Below are 23,698 nucleotides of genomic sequence, written 5' to 3'. Positions count from 1 at the left end.
TTTGTGTGTCCATTGTTATCACTGGCCTTCAAGAGCCAAAAGACACAGTCCAGACAACAGAAAATAAACCTGATCAATTACCTTCTGATACTTTATATTAACATTAAATTGTGATTATGCCTATTATTTTTTCTGCATACAAAACAACAAAAAAATTATACTTATAAAACATAACCCTTTTATGAATACGTCATATTAAGATTATATGAAATCATATTAACATTATATAAAATCATATTAAAATTATAAAAAGGAAGCACTTTTGAAGCAAAGTGCTTCATTTTTACAAAAATGTATATTCTTGATGCTTTTTGACTTCATCATGAAATAAGCTATTTTATTTCATTGCAAAGGAATGAATCTAAGATAAGTGTTGGCCTATAGCTCTTCTCTTGATTAAAGCTACAGCTTCCATTAAAAAAAAACATTTTTAGACATATTTAAATGGAGATAATTTTAGGTCCAGTATGACATTGTTTACAGTTGTTTCATCACAGAGTGTTCTCTGATCACATTTGAAGCATTTATTACCCTACAGAAAAATGATCATTTAGTCTAAAATTCTTACTTAAAATTCACAGAAAACACTGCCAATTTTGCTTGTGTTGAGAACTTAAGTAACATTCTTAATTCTATTAAAAATATTTAAAGCTACAGCATATCCAGTGATTCAATTTGGTCAGAATTTTTGTTGTTTTCCTTGGAAAAACCAGCATGCCAACTATTATCATAAGACTGTATCTGTATAATCTGGGGACCTGTTGGTGAGCAGCATAGGGGAAAGAGACATGTGGGTCCTGGTGGACAGCAGGATGACCATGAGCCAGCAATGTGCCCTCAGGGCCAAGGCGGCCAATTGGCATGCTGGAGTGTATTAGAAGGGGTGTGGTTAGTACATCAAGGGAGGTCCTTCTCCCCCTCTCCTCTGCCCTGGTGAGAACGCCTCTGGAATACTGTGTCCAGTTCTAGGCCCCTCAGAGTTTAAGAAGGACAGGGAACTCCTTCAAAGGGTCCAGAGCAGGGCCACCAAGATGGTTAAGGGAGCAGAACATCTTCCTTATGAGGGAAGGCTGAGGGAGCTGGGTCTCTTTAGCCTGGAGGAGACTGAGAGGCGACCTCATTAACATCTATAATTATGTAAAGGGTGATTATCAGGATGACTGACCCAGGCTCTTCACAGTGATATCCAATGATAGGACAACGGGCAATGGGTGCAAGCTGAAGCATAGGAGATTCCATGTGAACACAAGGAAAAAGTTTTTCACTGTGAGGATGATGAAGCACTGGAACAGGCTGCCCAGAGAGGTGGTGGACTCTCCTTCTCTGGAGACATTCAAAATCTGCCTGGATGTGTTCCTGTGTGACATAATGTAGGTGATCCTGTTCTGGCAGGGGGATTGGACTAGGCAATCTTTCAAGGTCCCTTCCAACCCCTAACATCCTGTGATCCTACGAATAAGAACAAAATATCTTCTGATGGAATGTAACACATACAGCTCTGCTTTTCTGAATTGTCAGTGAAACTGCTATCAATTTGATCCCAAAGATGTTTAAAGCACAAATCCATTTCATCATAGGGGTTGGGAGAGCAAGCCAATGACATAAATTTACCCTTTCTCATGATCCAGAGCATGAATGTGTAGCAGTTGATAAGTTGCAAGGGGGGAAAGCGGGGGTAGTCTCAGGTCCTAAGGAACACCCAGGAACACCCATTTCTTTCTGGAGAAAAATTATAGAGACAGAAAAAGTTAAAAAAACCAAAATGCATAAAATATACTTGTTATCTTGATTTCTTCATTTATTCCTAATCTGTGTGGTAACTCCAATAGCAACTGGGACAACAGAACTGTACTCTATCTTTTTTCTTTTTTTTAATAGATTTTCCCCTTCGTTATTTTACACATATTGCTTAATGTCTTTTAGAATGTATCTCTAGTGACTAGGACAGATATTCCTTCTCAGATTATCAGCAAACCTAAATCTTACATTTTTATCATGTATGTTTGTATTCACCCTCGCTAGAGATTTTAAACTATGGTGTCACCTTCGGTCCATTTTGAAGTATGTCCTGTACAGACTGGCAAACTAGCACTTGACTTCCCTCAAGATATTCTTTAGATTTCCACAGTCTTTTCTCAATTTATTATTTGTTTCTTTGTTTAGAGGAAGCCAGTGACACTAATTTACACATCTGAAAAGGAGCTGCCTCCCTTTTCCTAAATCAATACTTTTCCTCTTGCAAAAGATGATATATGATATCACATGACTAATGTTGTTTTCTTCTAAAAAGGCCCAGACACCATAATTACAATAATGGTCAGAGATTAACAAATTTTGAGGAGAATAGCCTGTTCTCTTATTATATTGCACTTTTTTTCCACCTAGTATTTAATCTTCTTTTTTACCTTTTTTTTCATCTCCTCTGAAACCTAAAGCAGTAAACTATATCTAAATACCTTGCTGTAAATCCATCTTCTTTTTTTCATGGTTTTTAATCCCTGTTTATACCATACTGGAACAGAAAACATATTCACAACCTTCTGATAGCACTGCAGAGATTATGATTCCTTCCATCCAAGAATTTGTGCTGCTTATACAAATGAAAAAATCGTTTATAATTCAAAAAGTAAATTCCTAAAAGATCGAGAGCACTGATGGTTTTGCCTGCAAGCAAACAGAAGTAGTACGTTTTACTCATTCATTCAGTTTAAATCTTGACAGTCTAAGCCTTGTTCCTATCAGCTATTACATGTGAGATTTCCACCCTTCATTACTGCATCACTTCTTACATTTGATTAAGAAATAATCAGAATTTGTTCTAGCAGAAAGACAATGTCTTCTGTAGGTACTCAGCTGTGCTTTTGTTCGCTTCAAAAGAAAAAGAATAGTACCCCAAAGGAATTTAAAGCATCAGGAACAGATACGACAGACATCTTCCCACGTTTGAGTTTTAGTGAAACAGGCATCATCGAAACAGTATCTGGGGAAACAGGAGATTTGGTCAGTTTTTCACAAGCTGTTTTCCTTCTCCAGATCTTAAAACACCTCCAGCTCCTTCACCCACCTCACTCTTCCCTTCTTCCCCTTCCTTTATCCATGATATCTTTTCCTTCTTCCCCCTGCAGTATGCCCTCTTAGCCGGGGAGGCGTTCCACACAACCTTCCCCTGCTCCAGCACGGGGTCCCACCCATAGGAGACAGTCCTCCACAAACTTCTCCATCATAAGTCCTTTCTGTTGAGGCTTCAGGTCCTCACCAACTGCCTCAGTGTGGTTCCCTTCCATGGGGTGCTGACCTTCAGGCCCAGACTGCTCCAGCCTGGTTCCCCACAGAGTCATATGTTCCCCCAGTAAACGTGCTCCAATGTCTCTCCATGGGGGCTGCAGGTTTCACTGCCAGAAGCTTGCTCCAACATGGGCTTCCAACCGGGTCACAGTGTCCTTCAGGTGCCTCCACCTGCTCTGGCGTCAGGTCCTCCACGGGCTGTAGATGGGATCTCTGCTCCTCGTCATCCAGTTCGCTTCACCATGGTCTTCTCATGGGCTGCAGGGGAATCTCTCTCTCCAGCACTTGAAGCACCTCATCCTTCTTCACTGACCTTGGTGTCTGCATAGTCACTTACATCTTCTCACTCCCTTCTCTGCTGGAAAAAAGCAGCTGCTACCTGGGGTTTTTTTTCTCCTAAATGTGATTCACAGAGGCGCTGTGACCATCGCTGATGGGCTCAGCCTTGGTCAATGACTCCAGCCTTGAGTCAGCTGATGTTTACTCTCTTGGGCCTGCAGAAAGCTTCTAGCAACCACTGTTGTTTCATAACTGTCTTATTAACTTTATCAAAGTCTTAAAAGTTAGGACATGGGGTTCATCACATAGAACAAGAAAGGGCATGTCCTAAAATGGTAAATGAACAGCAGGATTCTTAATTTTCAGGAATTTAGTAAGCCTTCAATTGCAGCAGTAATCAGAGTTTCAGGGGAAGGCTGTGCTTCAGAGCACCACTTTGTGGGCTCATAATTAGACGTTGGTTCTCACATAATGTAACACCTCTAATTGTATAGAAGGCTGTATTTCATCCTGGGACCTGCTGATATACTGCAAGGACACAGAGTAGGTGGCTTACAAACTGCGATAGAAATAAAATGCTGGATTATAGATTTAATATTATGAGAATAAATAAAGCAGGATGGATAAATGAAAGGCTGTAACTTTGTATATATTTAAAGTCTTATGAATAACATCAGAAGAGATTTAAATTATACTTAGTTTAAGAGAAAATAGATAGTTAAGATTACAAATAGCACGGAAGGCTATGTTGTATGCAGCACAGAGGAACATATTAACATATTAATGACCAATGAATTAGGAACATCGCAACATATTAATGTGCAATGAATTAGGAACAATGAAATTACCCCACAAGTTTATTTCTTGGTGATTTCTCTATACTGTCTGAAAATATGTTATCTATCCTGCCAGGGATGATACTTATAAATAACACTGTTGGTGCATAATGTCAAATGTAATTTATTTTTTTAAAGAATAGGTTACAAATTGCTTGCCTTTTTAGTAAATTATATTGCTGCTATTCCCAGAACTTCTGGAAAAAGCACTGGCTGTTTTACTGAAAAGTAACAAATGTATTCATAAATGTGTGTGAATTTATTATGAGTCCTAAGGAACAAGAAATTTATATCTATTGGCATAATAAAGTGTGTTGTATTTTTCAGTCTTGCAAGAGTGAGATTATTCTAGGAAACAAGACAAACATGAATCATATATTGACAGAGCAGTGCCCCTCCTGTAACTACTTTTAAGTGTTAGTTGTGTCATTGAGGGAAAAGGATATTGAGCCTCTACCCTTGGGATCCTTAAAGGCAATGCCTGCATTAACCTTCATCTCTTTGTGACTGCAAATAGCCATGCAGTAAAATAGTATTGATTGTGTGCATTAGATCAGTCAACACTGTTTTGTTCAGCCCACCCTGATGAACTCATTCCAGATGTTTTTTGAACAGTGCATATTGACCTGAATGTTATTACTCTGATTTAGAGCAGGAGAGGGTCGGGTGACATCAGCTTTCATGCAGAGAAGATTAAAGCTATCAGAAAAAGGGTTTGAAGGTAGATACCTAACTACACCACTATATTTTCAAAACTCTTTTTTTTTTTTTGTGAGGGTGGTGGGGAAGCAAAATTTAGCAACTATTAGCATATCAGAGAAAAAAGCAAATTAAAATTTACATTGGTGGCATGGAGTTACTTTAACTCTCCAGGGTTTGTTTCCTTTGGTTAGTTGAATAAAGGTACCAGATTGAGCACGTTTTCAGTTTGGTAAGAGGGGCAGATTTAGAAGTGTTCTTACCTGAATGAAAACGAGTTCTTCTTGACTCTTGCAAGAATCTCACTTTGAATTTGAGCATTTGTTTCTTCCTGACTGGAAACATCATATGGATGTGGTGTACAGATTATATCCAGTTTAGCTCCCCTACTACTCCACTAGTCTTTAGAAGACTTCTCTTGGTTAGTGTAGGAAGAAAGAAACTGTAGTGATAGCTATCACTACAGGGTAATTCACTCAGCATCCAGTGTCCCATGTAACTGTTAAGCAGGTATTCTTTATTGCAGCATTGGGCAGCACTGGGGATGTCTCCACCACAAGTGCTCCAACAAATTAGTGAGAAAACAAAGAATTTATGTTGCAAAATCATACATACTCAATACAATACAACCTCCAAGAGCTAAACTTTAGGTTTCTAAGAACTCTTTTATACACGTAAAAGGTTCTACCACACACACAATATTCTTTCTGGTAGGCTTTGGGGATCCTCTGGTGGTCGAGGGATGAAGAAAACACTCTTCCTCAGGTGTCTGCTGATTGACCGCTTTTTGTTATTCTTTGTTCTTGGTGGCTTGCCTCCATTTGTATCTCAGGAACTAGCTTTTTCCAGTTATGCAGTGAAACATTAACAGGTCTAATGGTTAGATGACGTTACATAGGTTTGCACAATGGTTTCTCCTTTTTATTTAAGTTGCTCATCTATCTACATGACTTAGGACAAATTATAGACTTGACCTTGAGGTAGTCTCATTTTCCTTCAGGTAGAGTTAATTTTTCTCCAAATCACAACTTAGCTTTTCCCAGATGCACTTACCAATATTTATCTCAGCTGCAAGAACCCCTGCCTCTCTTCATGTTGTCTTTGTAATTTATAGATTCATAGAGGACAATATAGCAAAGTCAGGTACAAACTATAATCAGCTACTGAAACACTATTACAGGGGTATCATACTATTTTTAGCTCTAGCTCTCCTAAAATCTTATATTCTTATACAACCTTCAAATGACTTGGGGCTTTTGTGTTTTCCTCTCTTCTTGTTGCCTAAAATTCACACCACCTGATAATGAAGATTATTGAAAACTACTTCCATCACTGTTCTTACCATGCCTCCCTTTCCTACCACCCCCAACCCCCTTCTATCCCATGTGTTGTAACAATAGTGCACTCAATATCCAACAGCACAAAGTGTGTTTTTATTGGTATAGAGAAGCCAACTTTTGCATAAGCTTATTTATGCTTCATCCTAGACTCTTATCATTGTGTAAATTAGCATAGGGAAGAGGCAGCCTCTTCAAAGCACTCCTTCCCTGTATCGAAAACTACCATTTATTCAGTTTTTCAACTGTCAAATTTTAGAGATAATTCTGGATAATTCAGTCACACTCTTCTAACTGATAGCTAAAGATTATATGTCCTATTGATTCATGCAGAAAGGAATCCTAGGGGCCCTGAAACTTGTACTTACATCAAGAATTTGAAGTTTTCAAATTATGCAACAAGATTCATATTTTGGTAGGAAACTGGATAAATTTGGTCATATGCTGTGTACATCTCTAATAAAACTATTTTATAGAGGAAGACAGAAGAAATTATCTTGGACTGACTTTGAAAAACCCTATAATATTGCAGCTGGTTTTCAGGGCACAGTGCTAATATGGAAGGTTAGACAGCTTGCTATCAGGTACCGCAGACAACATCATAGGCTGTGTTCCCTGAAAAAATTTTCCTGCACAGAGTGCCCTGACACAACCCTATATCATGGGCTTAGGCCGCAGATAGAAATGGCTAAATAGCATGTACCCCATCAATAGCCAGTGACTTCTGCAGGGTTTTCTAAAATAAGTACACAATTAATTATAAAAAAATATTAACATTGTTGCACATGCTTTTTTTGTTGACTACACATATACAATGCTTAAAAATTGTTATATGTATGCTGAAATACATATTTCATTCCTTTTACTTAAAAACTCTGAAAAAGATCAAGACAGATCCATTTTTAAAGCAGATTAACTGCATTAGTGCAAAATAAAACCTAGGGTAAGCAGTCAAAGAGAGAATATGCTCTAGCCATCCTGTCTCATGCAAAACAACCATCATTTCAGTTTTCTCTATCATCAGAAATGATGTTGTCTAAGATCAACATCACCTACAGGTATATTGGAAAGGTAATACGCCAATTTTTCTTCATGGAACTGTGGAAAACTTGACACTTCAAGAAGTGGTCTAAGTTACTCTCAATGTTAAATAATTAACTTTGTCAATGTTAAATAATTAACTTTGTCAGAAGTCATAAGATATTAGAAAAAAATGTGTCTTTTTTGTCAGTCAGAATGCATAACTTGTTGCAATACTTTCATAAGTGACTAAATACGTATCATATATATTAAGGATAGTGTACAGATATGCATAGAGAAACTCCAGTAGCTACATGGCAAAAATTATTTCTCAGGAGTGAAACATCAATAGCTTACAGGCATGCTTATTTAAACTGATGGGTAGACTTTGTACTTGGTTCTTCTTATATCATCTGGTATTTGTCCCAGATTTTCATATTGTGTGACTCGAGTGAGCTGTTGCAGGCAGACAGCCACTAAGGTTGCAGAAATTTTAGGCTTCTTGTCATGGAACAGAAAGGATCTAAACGACAGAAACTCTAGCTCCTAGATCACTAGCAGGAATCCCCAGAGTTGGAAGCTTCACTTCCAGATAATGTTTTCTTGTTCTCAATTCTCACTGGACATTATTATTGTTGTTGTTGTTATTTCAATGCACTGATTCTAGACAATTTCTCCAATTTATCAAATTTCAGATTTAACTCATTTGACTGGACTGTTTTAAAAACAGCTTTTTGTCAGCTATTTTGCACACATAGTTGCTATTTTGCTGTTCAAATCATTTATGCAAACCAGAACTGAACAAAACATAGTCCTGAGTGTTCCTACTTACTGTGATCTGCTTTCCCATTGGCATAATTATTTGTGCATGAGCATGTTGGGTCTTTTTGGCTTGATGTATTTTCCTGTTAAGATAATTATATTAATTTATCCCAGCTTGAATAGGAGGCTCTCATATAAGGCAAAATGAACAGCTTTTAAAATCAGGCTAAGTTTTACTTATTATCTGTCTCTTCTTCTATCCATTAAGTCAGTTACCATGTCAAAGTAACAAGTCTGCACTGAGAAATGACATTTTGAGTTTGCAGTACTCTAGGTTCTGTCCGTAGTTGGAGAGATTTTTTTTTTAATTTTATATTAGAATTCATATGTTTACAACAGAATCAGTTAGCTCTGTGGAAAAGAACTTCCCAGGGCACTCTGATATTTTTGTATTAATGCAATGTTTCATATTACACAATAGTTGGAAAAAATGTCTACTTTTCTAACCAGAGTCATCAAGTCATCCATCAGTTGGAAGTGGAACTTACTAAATTTATTAAGAACAATTGTAAAAGGTGACATAAGGCTGTAAATTATTTCTCCACATCCCTGCTTCTGAAACACTTCTGATAGATTAGGTCTTCTATACAGCCGGTCTAACATTTATTTATTCCAGAATATGACAGTGCTTCTTAAAAAGAATTCCCAATGTTTATAATGATATTTATGGAAGTTTTAGAAGACAGAATGAGCTTTTTCCTTAAATCAATATGTCAATAATTGCTGAGGCCCAGTTTTGGGGAGGGAGGGAAAGAGGGAGGAAAGGAGGGAGGGAGGGAAGGAGGGAGGGAGGAAAGGAGGGAGGGAGGGAAAGAGGGAGGGAGGAACCATCAACATCTATTTCAGTCTCAAAAAATAGTGGAAATTGCATTAAATAATATTTACTTTTAAATACAAAGGCATCTTTTTATTAGGCCTGCTCGTACTGTATCCAAATATTAGGAGTGACCAAAATTTATAATGCAGAAAAGTAAAGGAATTAGAGGACAAAATGTGAGCTGTACTGCTTACAAATTTCTGACATAACATTTTTCCTAATCACTAATGACTGTTGACTTCAAACCATCAGGTCAACATGCAGAAAAAATGCAACCCTGACTGATCACCATGAATAGCAAACTACCTCAGTTTCTTTTGAAAGATTCCTTGAGTTGTCCTTGGTTACCATTTTAAAATTAAATTCATTGGAAAAGAGGGTGAGCCATAAATATGAATATTCTTTGGCTTCACATATTTTTTGCTAAATCTTTGCTTCCTAAAGCTATACAGCACAAAGAGATAGGCGTGCTTGACAGGTAGATAAGTCAGCCACATCAATCATATAAAATATATATTAACACTATACGGCCAATTCATCAAGCAACTGAAGTCCAAAATGCTTTGTAGTTTCCTGCATGGCTTGAAAGAAAAGGTTGAATCCTCTGGATTCCTGTTAGAGGTATTAATTCTTCCAGAAACTGGTCACTATTCATGCATTTTACGGTTAAACAGAAAATATGTGATGTCAGCAACACACTCAGATTATCCTCTTTGGGAATACTAACTCCTTAGAAATAAAATTATATGATGACCACTGGGAAGAATATATTGATTCATAATGACTTACATTGGAGAATGCTTGGCTAAAATCCATTTTCTTGTGTACAGTGCTGATATTGTTAGAAATGTTATCCACTTTTCCTGTGAATAGGTTTTGAGAAGAAGGGGCAGGGACTCTATAACAAGAAGTGGTATTGGTTTGTGTATCTGGGGTCAGGCCTCAGGTATAAAAAGCCATAAAAAGCCATTTTATCTGTAATATTACTAGGACAGTTATGCAAGGAAAGCGAAGTTTACTTTGGGATATTCCTGCCCTTAAATGATTTGTTTACAAGTTGAAGTCAAATTCACGTGCCTTTAGTCTAGACACATTTCCCTGTGCGTTTGTCTGCAAACCCTGAAAAATCTGTCCATATACACATTCAAGACATGTCAAAGATGGGATTTAGATAATTTGCATTAATATAAGCAAACTCAGCAGCAAATAAAATAATGAAATACACAATTATGTTAATCAGATCTTGTAAAATTTCTGTTCTAAGACAGGTTGTAAGGGGTAAAATACTAAATGGAAGTTTCTAGGGTTCTTATTTTGAACAGAGTGAGACTGTACTGTAGCATATCGGTAGGTGTAAATCGATTACCTATGCCTGCTTGGTTTACAGTGACTAATTTTAATTGAGCAATTCAAATAGTGTAAAAAATACTTTTTCCTCCTGCAAAAACATATCTATTATATGTAGATAAGAAAGTCAGACCTTTCAGAAATTCTTAGCTCAGAATCAAAGGGAAACACAACTCAGTCTGCCATGTTCCAGTCATGCTGCTGATTAACCTGCCTCCCTCCTATTCAAACTGATGTATTGCCTTGACATTCTGACAAACTGTAATTTTCTGATGGGAAAACCATTTCAGGGAAGAAAGAACATAAAATCCTGATCGCTCCAGCTTCATTACCTTTCCTACATAACAAAACATTATTCCCTTTGTTTACTGCCCAATCTAGTATGTCTCACACACTCAATATATTTTTGCAAGAAAGAAAATTTCTAACATTTTTCCTGAATTTGCATGACAGCCCTTCTCACAGCTTATCAAGATTACTGTTTTTAAGACACCTTATTAATTATGCAAGACTCATGAGAATTGTGTGTACCGCAGGCTAGAAAAGAAAGGTAAAAAATCTATAATACATATATATAGATAAATGTCACCAGTAAATATAATACAGTATGTGATTTTATATGATGCTGCAGTTTAAAAACTTTATATTAATTTGCCATATACTGAATTACAGATTTAAATAAAAGGCCAAGAGATAATTGTATTTCTTTACTATAAGGAACACTTGAACTAATTTAAAGTAATGCAGCAAATTATCTAAAACCATTTAGTCAAATATACTAAAGAGGGGTCAAACCTAGGGCAGCACTATTTAAATCAAATTGAATTCCATCTTGAGAATGGATTTCAGATAGATTTTTAATTGCAGTTTTTTGTCCACAGGACATTCTATCACACACTTGTTTTGTTTGCAAGTAAGATCGACCGGAATCAGGATAGCGCCAGGTGTCTCTTCATCACAAAATGTCTATATTTTCAATAATGTAAACATGCCTTGATACTTTCATTCTTTGCTCATTACTCTCCAGAGCCAAACACTGAGTATTTCCCAGGTCTGGTTCATTTCGTTATGCAGAATAATCTGAAACAAAACCGTAGCACTGCTTGGGCTTTCCTTATATACCAGAGAGTAGCTGCAAGCATGGTAGAGATGTTTTTCTGCAGTGGTGTGATCCGCAGCAGAGAAAGCTGATCCATGAGGCTGGCGTGGTGGCTGCACAGAGCCTGCAGGAGAAGGACGCAACCTGGCACTTAAAGGGCACCATCACTTTATTTTGCTCTGGCAGTACTACCTAAGCACAAAGTATGCCAAGATAAGTGTTTTCTTGGCACTATAGGGGTTTTGGTGTGTCATGGGACTGCACTGGAAAAGCATCTCCTCGTGTACAGGGGTACCCAACTTTGGGTTTCCACTGTGCTTTGAGGTACACACAAGTCCACCTGTGGTCCCTTCTTCTACACTTTTACTTCATATGGATCACAACCCCAGAAAGAAATGGAACGGTGATGTATAGCCAAGACAACAGAAGAGTTGCTGGTTTTGATACTTTTCGGCATTTCCTCAAGCCTTCTGTAAGTGGTCCTTACCACTGCTGGAAACCTAACCCTGGGAAATTAGGTTTAAAGTACCTCAGAAGATAAGATTGTAAATGAAGACAGGATCCTAAGATATTTCCATTAGTGATTCTTGGAAAGAAGTAAATGCTTTGCAAAAGGATGACACACAGTATTTTTCAACTAAAGACAAAATCATATAACCCTACTAAAAGCACAATACATCTTTTGTAAATACCCTTCTGGATAGATAGCAATAACTGTGAATAATAACTGCAAATGTACTTGTTTATTCTACAAATACTTGCAAGAAAAATTCATTCTTACACAATTGTAAATGTACAATACTTTTCTTTACAATTAGTCCTGTTTACAGTTTTTTCTCAGATATTTTGTTTGTGGCACTGAATTCGTTTCAGGTGGGAGGGGACAGCAAAAATGAAATGTTCAATTCCAGATATCGCATACTTCACTTTGTTAGAAACACTTCTCTTAAAGTCTAAGAAGAGACTTTAGGTACCTGGGATTTTTATTTGCTGTTTATTTTGTAACACAGTACCCTCAGTGAAAATTAGCATGATAGACAACTTTTGCACCATTGTATGTCATGTAACCTCTCAAAATAATTGAGTTGCAAATTTGCTTTAAATATGTTTCTAAAGGACCCTAAAGTCACTGCTTAATCGTCTTAACAAGCAGCTGATATTAGTAAACTCATTGCAGCCAGGACACACTACAAAATTAAGGGCAGCCAGTCGCAGAGCAGAAATACAGTACCATCACATACATGAGGATTTTTAAATCTGTCATGATTGGGTGGAAACCACTATCAGAAAAGGTTCCTGCCAGTCTGCAAATGGTCCAGCTCCTCACAGGGACAGCAGACACAGGGAGTTGGAGAACAACACTTTACCAATTTGGTTTAGAATTGGACATGATTCTGGGTCTACCAAACCAGTGCAAGGCTGATTGTGGTGGGTGTGCCAGAAGTTCTCATGATGAAAAAGTGGCCATGCCATATGAATAAAAGATGTTGGAAAACAAACAAAACGGGTATAGAAGTCCTCAAATCAGGAAATTTCTTACACACATACCAAATTTTATGTTTAAAGTTAAAAAGAAAAAAAATCAATATATTCCCTAAATCATGGCCATCAAGAAAAAACCCCAAAACCATGAAAAATGGAAAAAAAAAGACAAAGTATTACTTGTTCACTTTACCCTGTCTATGTAAATACTTGCACAAGTCATCTGAATCTGGGAAATTTAAAGGGCCCAAATATGCTGCTTTGTAAATATTTGATTTCTAAACCAAAGTACAGTTAGGTAAATGGGATTATTTCTGATTTAAGCACCTAACAGACCTTCTGTTGTTATAATTATGGATTGTTCACCAAGTAAATTTCATGCTAAGAGGGGGTGGGTTTAATTCATTGTATAAATGTTTTCAAAGCTGATAAATATGTATGTCTTTTAAACTTTTGTTGTTTACTTGACAGACTTGAATCAAAGGAGCCTTTCCTGTCTGTTGGGTAAGTAAGAATATATGTATTTCCATTGATATTGTTATATTCAACTATTATACAATATAATATATGAGATTTTCTTGACCATGAACATCCTATTTCAACACTGTGGTTCATGAGTATACTTGAGCTTAGGAGAAGTAGTTATTAACCAATAAAGTCAGCTGTTGTGATATCTTCCATTTTAAAAAAACTTCTAAGAAGTATGTTTTGCCTCTGTCGACTAAACAAAGCATATATTAGCACACAGCAGGAGTTCAATGTTGCTTTGAAAAATAGCTGTTTTATTATTTTGTTTTCCCTCATCTTTCAATCAGAAAGAACTTCAAATATTGTCTATAGCGTTTTTCTAAGGTGCTGAACAAAGAGTTGATATTTACTTTCAAAATCATTTTTGTGATACTTTAATAGCAGAAATAAAATCAAATTTATAAAATAGAAAAATAACAACTTTTTTAGCCTAATTATAGATCACAACCCAAGTCTGTGTATTACAGCTATTCATAGTCTCACAGCTACATAAATTCTACTCATCTTTCTAAAAACTTATTTTTAAATGTGACATATTTGTAAAAAAAAGTACCTTCTTGTAAAATATAGACCATTACACCTACTAAGGGTAAGTATCTGTATTTTACTTCTGAGTCTGAAGTTCACTTTCCATGCACTGTTCTCCTTTTAGCTTCTTTCCTAAGTTTCCCTACATTCTCGCTCTCTATTTTCCTTCAGAACTCTATATTCCTTATGTCTCTACATTCTCATTTTTCATTGTTCACACCGTGTTTCACGCTACCAAGAATAAAAACTGCAGACAAAAGTTCCCATTCAAAATAGCTATTTATGGATTAATTCTACCATGTATCTTCCAAACTGTTGCAGATTACATCAAGTTCTGTATTATTATTATTAAGTATGAATTAAAGTTAACAAATGAAATATGCCAGTTATGGACAGAGAAACTCAATAAATCAGCATAAGCAGGATTGAGATATGTTTTCATAGCATGAAGTCTCTTTGGTTTGTTCAAATATACTGTGAAATAATTACTTGCAATTTCTCCTTTGTACCAACTCAAAATTATTGAAAAATAAGTAAGATGCTGGTCAGCCTTGGAGTTTGGGGCTTGTGCTCTTGGTCTGCATGTTTTTAAATGTCCAAATTCATTATCAACCTCAGCCACTTTCATTATTATTCCACTTTGTATCTTGCCTATTGAGGTGTTTTTTGAGGCCTCTACTCTGGTAACAAAGTGACTTCCTTAAAATCTCAACTTTAAGATTAAAAAGAAATTGCATGCCAGTCTGGCCAAGGAGCAAAGTTGAAAGTATAAAAATTCAAGAGGGAAATAAAAGACAATGGCAGCAATTATAATAATAGCAACTGCCACAATATAATAAATCCTATTTTTGTCATTCTCATAATGATACTAAGAACTTTGCTGGCACTTCCAAGATATTTGGGGATGTCTAAGTAGGAGGAAGCATTATGTTTATGGTTTGGGTCTGGGTTTGTTTCCAGATGAGCAGATTGGTCGCCACTGTGCAAATCCACATTACCTCCACGTAGCCATTGTATGTGCCTTTGTCACTAAATTGGATTCCTCTTGTGAAGTCTAATCTGACCACATAGATTTAGAGTCTTCCCAGAACTTCACAGAAGTTTGGCTGAAATGTCCTTGAGGAGTTATTTTTTGCAAGTTTGTAATGACAAAGATATAAAATATGAAAAATCAGTCCCCATCTCTGAGCTACTTTTGCCTGTTACTGCTGTATTTCCTCCTCCCTAAAGGAAGGCTTCAGGCAGAGGTTAGAGATCTGTCCAAGCCAACATCCACTTCCTTGGTATGAAGTCAGAGAAATGCTACTCCTACTCCCATGGTAATTGGGGGGTTGAATTGTTTGGAGGATGAGCTTCTGTGCCTGTATCAAAGGCTTTAACCCAGACTGACGGCTGCAACCACCAGGATTTTAAAATACAGTAAATGTTTGAAGAAGAGATGCTGACTCAGCCTCAATTAAACTAACACATGGGTGCCCTTAATGCCTCTAGCAGTCAGAGTTAGTCAAAACACCAATCTAAATTACTTTAGGTTGCCTACAGATGACTTGCTCCTGCACACCAGCCTTTCATTCATCTGCCTTCTGCCACAGAGATTTGTTTCCGTGTTTTCATTATACTGCCTGTAGGGACTAATTATACTTTTTTCATTTTGCGCTACCTAAGCAAACGACTTCTTAGTGCTTTTCCATTGCTATTTCTATTGCGAGGGGAAGGCAACATAAAGTGTGGCAGCCTAAGAGCACTTTGTAGATTTCTGCATGAATGTGCAGGGTTACCACTTTCACATGAAGAAAAACTTTTTAAAATAGTACAGTTTTAGTCACAGGAACACTGCGCTGCCATTCAGTGGGACCTGGACAGGCTGGAGAGCTGGGCAGGGAGAACCCAGATGAGAATCAACAAAAGCAAGTGTAGAGTCTTGCACCTGGGAAGGAATAACCGCTTGAATCAGTACAGGCTGGGGGATGACCTGCTGGAGAAGAGCTCTGTGGAGAAGGACCTGGGGGTCCTGGTTGATGACAGGTTGGCCATGAGCCAGCAGTGTGCCCTGGTAGCTAAGAGAGCCAATGGGACCCTGGGGTGCATCAGGAGGAGTGTGGCCAGCAGGTCAAAGGAGGTGATCCTCCCCCTCTACTCTGCCCTGGTCAGGCCCCACCTGGAGTATTGTGTCCAGTTCTGGGCTCCCTGGTATAAAAAAAGATAAGGACCTCCTGGAGAGAGTCCAGAGAAGGGCTATGAAGATGATGAAGGGCCTGAAGCATCTCCTCTATGAGGAAAAGCTGAGTGAGCTGGGACTGTTCAGCCTAGAGGAAAGAAGACTAAGGGGGCACCTTATTAGTGTTTATAAATATCTTAAGTGTGGGATGCAGGGGGAATTGGCCTGCCCCTTTTCAGTGGTCTGTGGAGACAGGACAAGGGGCAATGGCTGCAAGTTGGAGCACAGGAAGTTCCACAGCAACATGCAGAACTTTTTCACAGTGAGGGTGACAGAGCACTGGAACAGGCTGCCCAGGGAGGTGTTGGAGTCTCCATCTTTGGAGATATTCAAGACCCGTCTGGACGCCTATCTGTGCAATATGAGCTAGGGAGCTGCTTTGGCAGGGGGGTTGGACCCTATGATTTCTTGAGGTCCCTTCCAACCCCTGTGATTCTGTGATTCTATAACTCTCCTCTCAAAAATCAGCCAGCTACATAGAGACTAGCAGACCCCATCTCTTGCTCTTTCAGTTTGTGTTTTGAACAGAGACAGCTGCTCCTGTACTCCCATGGTAAAGGAAACTCCAGTTATCCTTCGAACTGTGCAAAGTTTATAGCAAAGAAAAATCCAGGCTCCTTCAGTCCCTGCACAAGATGGGCAAAATTTGACCTTGAAGCAACAGTAACCTCTTTATGGAAGTCTGTAATGGTAGCAATCAGGTCCAAAAATTCATTGCGTATGTGTCTTACACTAGAAGCAATTTTCTTCAAAGCAGCTAGTACTGGATATGCTTTGGATTTGTGCTGAAAACAGTGTTGCTATTACAGAGGTAGTTTTGTCCTTGCTGAGCAGTGCTTACACAGGACCAAGGTCTTTTCTGTTCCTCACACCACCCCATCAACAAGTAGTCTAGGGGTGCGCAAGGAGTTGGGAGGGGACACAGCCAGGACAGCTGACCCCAACTGACCAAAGGGATACTCCATACTATATGAAATCATGCTCAGCTCACCAAGGACCGGGGTAAGAAGGTGGGTGGCACATTCTGAGTGATGGCATTTGTCTTCCCAAGTAACTGTTAGATGTGATGAAGCTCTGCTTTCCTGGAGATGGCTGAACACCTGCCTGCCCATAGGAAGTGAGGAATGAATTCCTTGTCTTTGCTTTACTTTGCTTTACCTGTTAAACCGTTTTTGCCTCGACCCATACATTTTCTCATTTTTACTCCTGCATTTATCTCCCTCATCCTTCTGTAGGGAAGTGAGTGAGAGGCTGTGTAGGGGCTTCACTGCCAGCTGGGGCAAAACTGACAGAGTATTTGAACTCAGTGTTATGATTTTGATCTAGAATAAAAAGCTGAATTTAAGATACATGTTGTCTTCCTTTAGTGTCTAAGAGGTGCAAATAAAATCCTTAGGGAAACATGAAACACCTCTTAACAGTGCTGAATGCTGTGTTAACGCGTAGGGGTATAGGATGCTTCTCCCCACAGGTATTACTTTCACACTTCTGGGGTTTTGTCTCCTTATTCTGCCCAAACAAGACAGAGAGTTGTCTGTCAAGACAGAGACATTCTTTCCTCTTCAGGTTATGTTGTGTTCATGTTCATGTAGGGTTAGAAAAAAATAGAAATGCAAATACAGATTCAGATCTAGAAAGACCAGGAAGGTCAAGAGGTAAAAAAAATGGGTAATGCAGAAAGAACAAGCCACGAGCCAGCTCATGTTAAGTTCATCACACTTTGTGGCAAAGGGTGCATAATATTTTTTTTAATGAAAAATATTTTAAATCCCAACAACTTTTTAATATCCACATTTTCTCTGCATATTTGGCATTGTGTTCTTACTAATAATGATGCACAATTATCCCTTCAACAAAAATTATTACTCTCCCTAGATTATTAGATTGATAATCCAGTTTCTAATCATTCACTCTGGTGTTTCAAAGGAGCCAATACATGGTAACTATCTGCATGCAAAAGTTTAGCCCTTGATAAATTCTAGAGAATACTGCATGCAGATTTGTAGTTGGTCATCAGTTTGACATCTGATATTCAAAACTCATTTTGTTAGACAGACATTGCAGTGTCTTTTAAGACCTGTAAGAATATTACATGGCCAAGAGTGGCAACAATTATTTTCCACACAGTAGGAATTCTCTTTATTAATTCTTATTTGTATCTAATTGTCACTGTATGTAAATTTCAGAATAACATCCAGTCTCTAATTCATGTGATCATAGAAAATCCATCACACACACTAACAGGTTTGTTAAACGTTTTTAAAAGCTTGTCATTTTTGTAAGGTGTCATTTAGTATCTCCCGCATTTCTGAAACAAGAAGGACAGTAAGAACCAGCGCTGATATTTTTTTTTTTTTTTTTTTTTTTGAGCCTAGTGAGAAATTTAATTCATCTATTGCCAGCTACAGAGAACGGGATTACTTCTGGATAAGCAGGCAATAGCTCTTCAATGAGATGGCCTGTGAAAATGCCTGTGTTTTGTACATCTGATTGTGAGCTGAAATTCAATCTATTTCTCTTTCTTTTCTGTAGATTTTAAAAAATTAGAATACAGACTGCTGACTTTTTCACTCTTTTTTTCTTTCCTTCGAGATTATTTGCTATGAACAGTATAAATTTAGGTGGAAAGCCCAGAGAGACACCTAAGTGAAATGACTGCATTGTATGCATTTATTACATGATGAATAGTTGTCTATCATTGGAGAAAGAAGAGAGTTGCAACTAAAATTGGCACTAATTGCTGCATGTTTTTACATTCTCAGTAAAAAGACTAGAGATATGTTTGAACTACTACACTCCTCACCAAGGTCCTGTTTCTAGAAAGTATGTTTGGAGAGCAGCATAGGGAAAAGGGACCTGTGGGTCCTGGTGGACAGCAGGATGACCATGAGCCAGCAATGTGCCCTCAGGGCCAAGGCGGCCAATTGGCATCCTGGAGTGTATTAGAAGGGATGTGGTTAGTACATCAAGGGAGGTCCTTCTCCCCCTCTACTCTGCCCTGGTGAGAACTTCTCTGGAATATTGTGTCTAGTTCTAGGCCCCTCAGAGTTTAAGAAGGACAGGGAACTCCTTCAAAGGGTCCAGAGCAGGGCCACCAAGATGGTTAAGGGAGCAGAACATCTTCCTTATGAGGGAAGGCTGAGGGAGCTGGGTCTCTTTAGCCTAGAGGAGACTGAGGGGTGACCTCATTATCGTCTATAATTATGTAAAGGGTGATTATCAGGATGACTGACCCCGGCTCTTCACAGTGATATCCAATGATAGGACAACGGGCAATGGGTGCAAGCTGAAGCATAGGAGATTCCATGTGAACACAGGGAAAAAATTTTTCACTGTGAGGATGATGAAGCACTAGAACAGGCTGCCCAGAGAGGTGGTGGACTCTCCTTCTCTGGAGACATTCAAAACCTGCCTGGATGTGTTCCTGTGTGACCTAATGTAGGTGATCCTGTTCTGGCAGGGGGATTGGACTAGGTGATCTTTCAAGGTCCCTTCCAACCCCTTTCCATGTTTTCTATTCACAGAATCACATTCTGTGATTCTGTGAATAGAAAACTTGGAAAAGACATATTTCTCCAAGTTACAGCTTAATCACAGTACCTTTCAAATCACAATTACTTACTTCTAGAAGAGATGGAGAAATTTTAATGGGTTCAGCTTCAGGAATTGCCTCCGAAATACAAAGAGTAAAAAACCTTAATTTTTTTATGGCAGACATCTGAGAAACTTCTAACTGGAATCTGTAAATCACATTTCTTCTTCTTGTTCAGTAGCATTTTCTTTACCATTTAGTAGGTATAGGAAATCTTGCACTCAAATACTGTGTTGAGGGATACCATTCTGATTAAAAGAGTTGCTTTGTTGTTTGTTTTTTTGTTTTTGTTTTTTTTTTTAAAGTCTGGTTCTTACAGGCTCTGTTAGGCTAATATTCAGTCCACTTCCAAAATTTGCAGATTCTTTCAACTCACATTCAGTTTTTGTGTGTGTATGGGGGGGAGGTGGTTAAGGCATTAGGTTATGAGGCAAAAACCAGAACATAACCATATGTCATCTTCTGTATAATATATAGCATAATGCTTTTCCCCCATCCCAATTACCAGATGGCACCAGTGGTTGGAGCAGACACTATTCCTGCTGTTCCCATTGAGCGTTTGAAGAGACAGAACTAAGAAAATTATTTTCCTTCAGCAGAGGAAAAATATGAAAGGAAATGGAGACACCAGGTGTATTTTATACTGTTAATATGAAATCAATAATACTAGCAACCTGAACATAAGTTTTGTAACTCTCATTCACATTCAGACCAGGTATGCAGGAGCTGTGTTTCATGAAAAGCCTGGGAGAACTGAACACACTTGACAATTATTTAAATTCATTGTTTCTACACAAGCAGTAATTGCTTATTCTTAAAATCACTCAGACTGCGGTTTAGATAGACACCAACAGGTCTCCTGCATTTGTGGGAATACCCTCTAAAACAACCAATTCTTCAATTATGTGTGAGGTTTAGCCTGGAGGCCAGAAATGGAAATCAGGGGAGCGCAAGGGCTCTGAGAATGGTGAAGCCTCCATAGTAGTCCTGTGGAAGGACTGTTTGTAAGGGCACTTGGTGGTAGGGTGAGGAGCAATGATTTTAAATTGGAGCAGGATAGGTTTAGCTTAGACATTAGGAATAAGTTCTTCACTATGAGGGTGGTGAAACACTGGAACAGGTTGCCCAGAGAGGTGTTGGAGGCCCCATCCCTGGAGGCATTCAGGGTCAGACTTGATCAAGTTCTGAGTGACCTGATATAATGAAGATGTCCCTGACTACTTCAAAGGGGTTGGTCTAGATGACCTTTAAAGGTCCCTTCCAAACTAACATGTTCTATGATTCTATGGTATGATAGTCACCAGAGACACGGGAGGGATTTGAGGGGACCATAGCCATTATGGAAAGATGGGATCTTTATGTAAAAGATATTGAGTATCTTACAGTTAAATTTCAAGCAGCATTACCAATAAACTTCTCTTCCAACAATTTACCAAAACCCACAAGATTTAAGTTTTTCTATAATTTCCTGCTCCTGTTTTATTCTGTTTTATAAATTTCTAAGAAGTTTTTTTTTTTTTTTTTTTGCTTGAAGATAGCTCTGAAAAAGAGATTACAAAGCCAGAGTAATAATAAAGCTGGTCCATTGTTATTGTATTTTTTCTAGTGGTTTTGGGTCATTACTCAGTGTTTAAAGATTCTAGATTATGTATTTTTCTACTGATCTGCAATCCAAATAATTATCTTATGGTTCTACTATTTTCCTGATTTTTTTGATTCTATATAATTTCCACTTTTACAAATGCAGAAAAGTATATATTGCATAGAAAACAGACTAATGCATTTGGCCAAAAAAGAAAAGTATTTTTCTGATTCTATTTGCTTTGATTAGCAACAAACTCAACAAATATGCACCTTAGTAAATTCCTTTTCCCTTGTCTGACCTTAATAACATCAGTAACAATGTGCTTCATAATTGAGAAATGCAACAGAGCATGAGATCCCTTTTTTTTTTTTTTCCCTCTTCTGGTTATTCTATTTGCCTTTTATTTTCTGTTGCTTCTGTCATCCAAGACTATCCTTTTATTCTAGGAAAACAATGCATATGCAAGTCATTTATGTTCTAGGTTAATGATGAACAGTTCCTCAGTACTGAGTATCTGTGGTCTCATCTATGTAAGACACCTAGAACAGAACATCCAACAGGATGTTCTGTTGAAGAGGGAAAATGATGTAGAAGAAAATGCTCCTGAATGAAAGTGTTGAACTTGAAACATATGGGGAGGAATGAAAGGAAATTAAGAGGGGTGCAGGAACATTAGTAAGGAAAGTCCTGTGGAAAAACTATTCAAAGCAGCAAAAAAAGGAGGTATTTTCTTACAATGGGAAATGGAGGGTGGAAGGGCGGGCAATATTTGTTGGATATGTATCAATGTAGAGCAATATCTCTTTCAACCTCACTGATTTTTGCCCAAACAGTAGTCACTGATCCTGGAGTTATAGAGAGCAGTGTTTGGAGAGGTCTGTGTTAGCATGTTACTCCTATTTCCTATTTCTGAAGTGTCAACATAGATAGCTTCTTGGCCCACATGACTCTATGGGCTTCTGGGTATGCACATGACTTACTGTGGAAGGTTAACAGGTTCTTGAAACAATTCTGTAAATGGGATCTAGCTCTCTACTCACAACATCTCTGAAAGGAAAAACAGTTTTTCATCCTTTGTATGGATATTGTCATACAAAATACACTATTTTCACGGGTTTACAGATCATTACAAAGACATTATAATTCAATATCTTCCCCTTGGTAAATATACTGAAAGATACAATAATTTTGAAGTTTGATACTTTGAATTTCAAATTCCCTGTAATGCTACTCAAATCAATCTGCATTTGCCCATTGCTCTTCTGCATGTATTGCTCTTACTACTTTTGTGTGATAGTAACAATTGAAATGCTTTCTAATACTAATTTTTTTAGCATTCTAGGGCTTGTGCAAATATTCAGAGAGGATCTGATGGCTGATCCCTCTGATTCCACCTTTGAAATCAACTTAACTTTCACTAGCAAGTGAAGTCAAAGATTGGTCTGCCTAGTTAGCATGATACTTACAGTTGTGCTAGTAGAGAAAGGTAAGAGAACAAAGAGAAATGTATGCTTAAAAGACCAAATCACAGAAAGACAGCCGGTACCACTGTGCTTTTACTTAAAAAGCCACTTTAGACCTTTCTGCAGTAATATAATTTGCAGTTCTTTAATAAAAAGTTTTTGTCTTATGAGATTGACCACCCATGCTCACGGTAGGAATCAGCAACTGTCCTTGTTTCCAAAATTTTTGCTCTACCACAAACTTTATATATATTGGCTTTTTAAAATGGCTGGGTGCTTTAAACTTTGGCATTCCTATAAAAAGCCTTAGCAAAAGCACACCACAGATCCTAATTTAGGTTTTTCTTATCTTTCCGTTTCTTTAAAGCAAAGGAAACACATCAAAGAAGGCAGCACATGTAAAGCTGTGATAACCATGCTGGCCAATTGGCTAGGCTGAGTCAGAATAAAGAAAATTAGGGAGGCAGAAGAAAGAAGGCAGCATCAGCCAGATTTTTATTTAATACATTTTTTTTCTTTGCAATCTAAAATTGCAAAATATGTATAAAGGAATATGCTTTTCCTTCTATTCATATGTCTTAACCACAATATATAAGTACTCTTACGGAGTTTAAATGGGATCATCCTCTCTTTTCCCTGTTCTAGGCTTTGTGTTGAGGGAGAATATAAAACCCTAAGGATGAATGTTTCTACCATGAATAGTAAAGGGGAGGAATTGTTTTCTTGATTTTATACCATTTTAAACTTTGATAAATTCACTA

The 23,698-nt window shown here is 37.8% G+C and overlaps 1 protein-coding gene across 1 annotated transcript in view; it reads left to right on the top strand.

Moving 5' to 3' along the window:
- Positions 1–23,698, top strand: part of RALYL (RALY RNA binding protein like) — a gene marked incomplete at both ends in the record, with an annotated part of 193,581 nt that overhangs the window by 134,118 nt on the left and 35,765 nt on the right. Inside the window, one exon of the mRNA XM_084260590.1 lies at positions 13,495–13,527. Coding sequence (XP_084116716.1) covers positions 13,495–13,527 — 33 coding nt within the window. The remainder of the gene's footprint in view (positions 1–13,494; positions 13,528–23,698) is intronic.

The sequence above is a fragment of the Gallinula chloropus genome, assembly GCF_964237585.1.
Source record: "Gallinula chloropus genome assembly, chromosome: 2".
Lineage (NCBI taxonomy): Eukaryota > Metazoa > Chordata > Aves > Gruiformes > Rallidae > Gallinula > Gallinula chloropus.
This window is presented reverse-complemented; position numbering and strand designations above follow the sequence as displayed.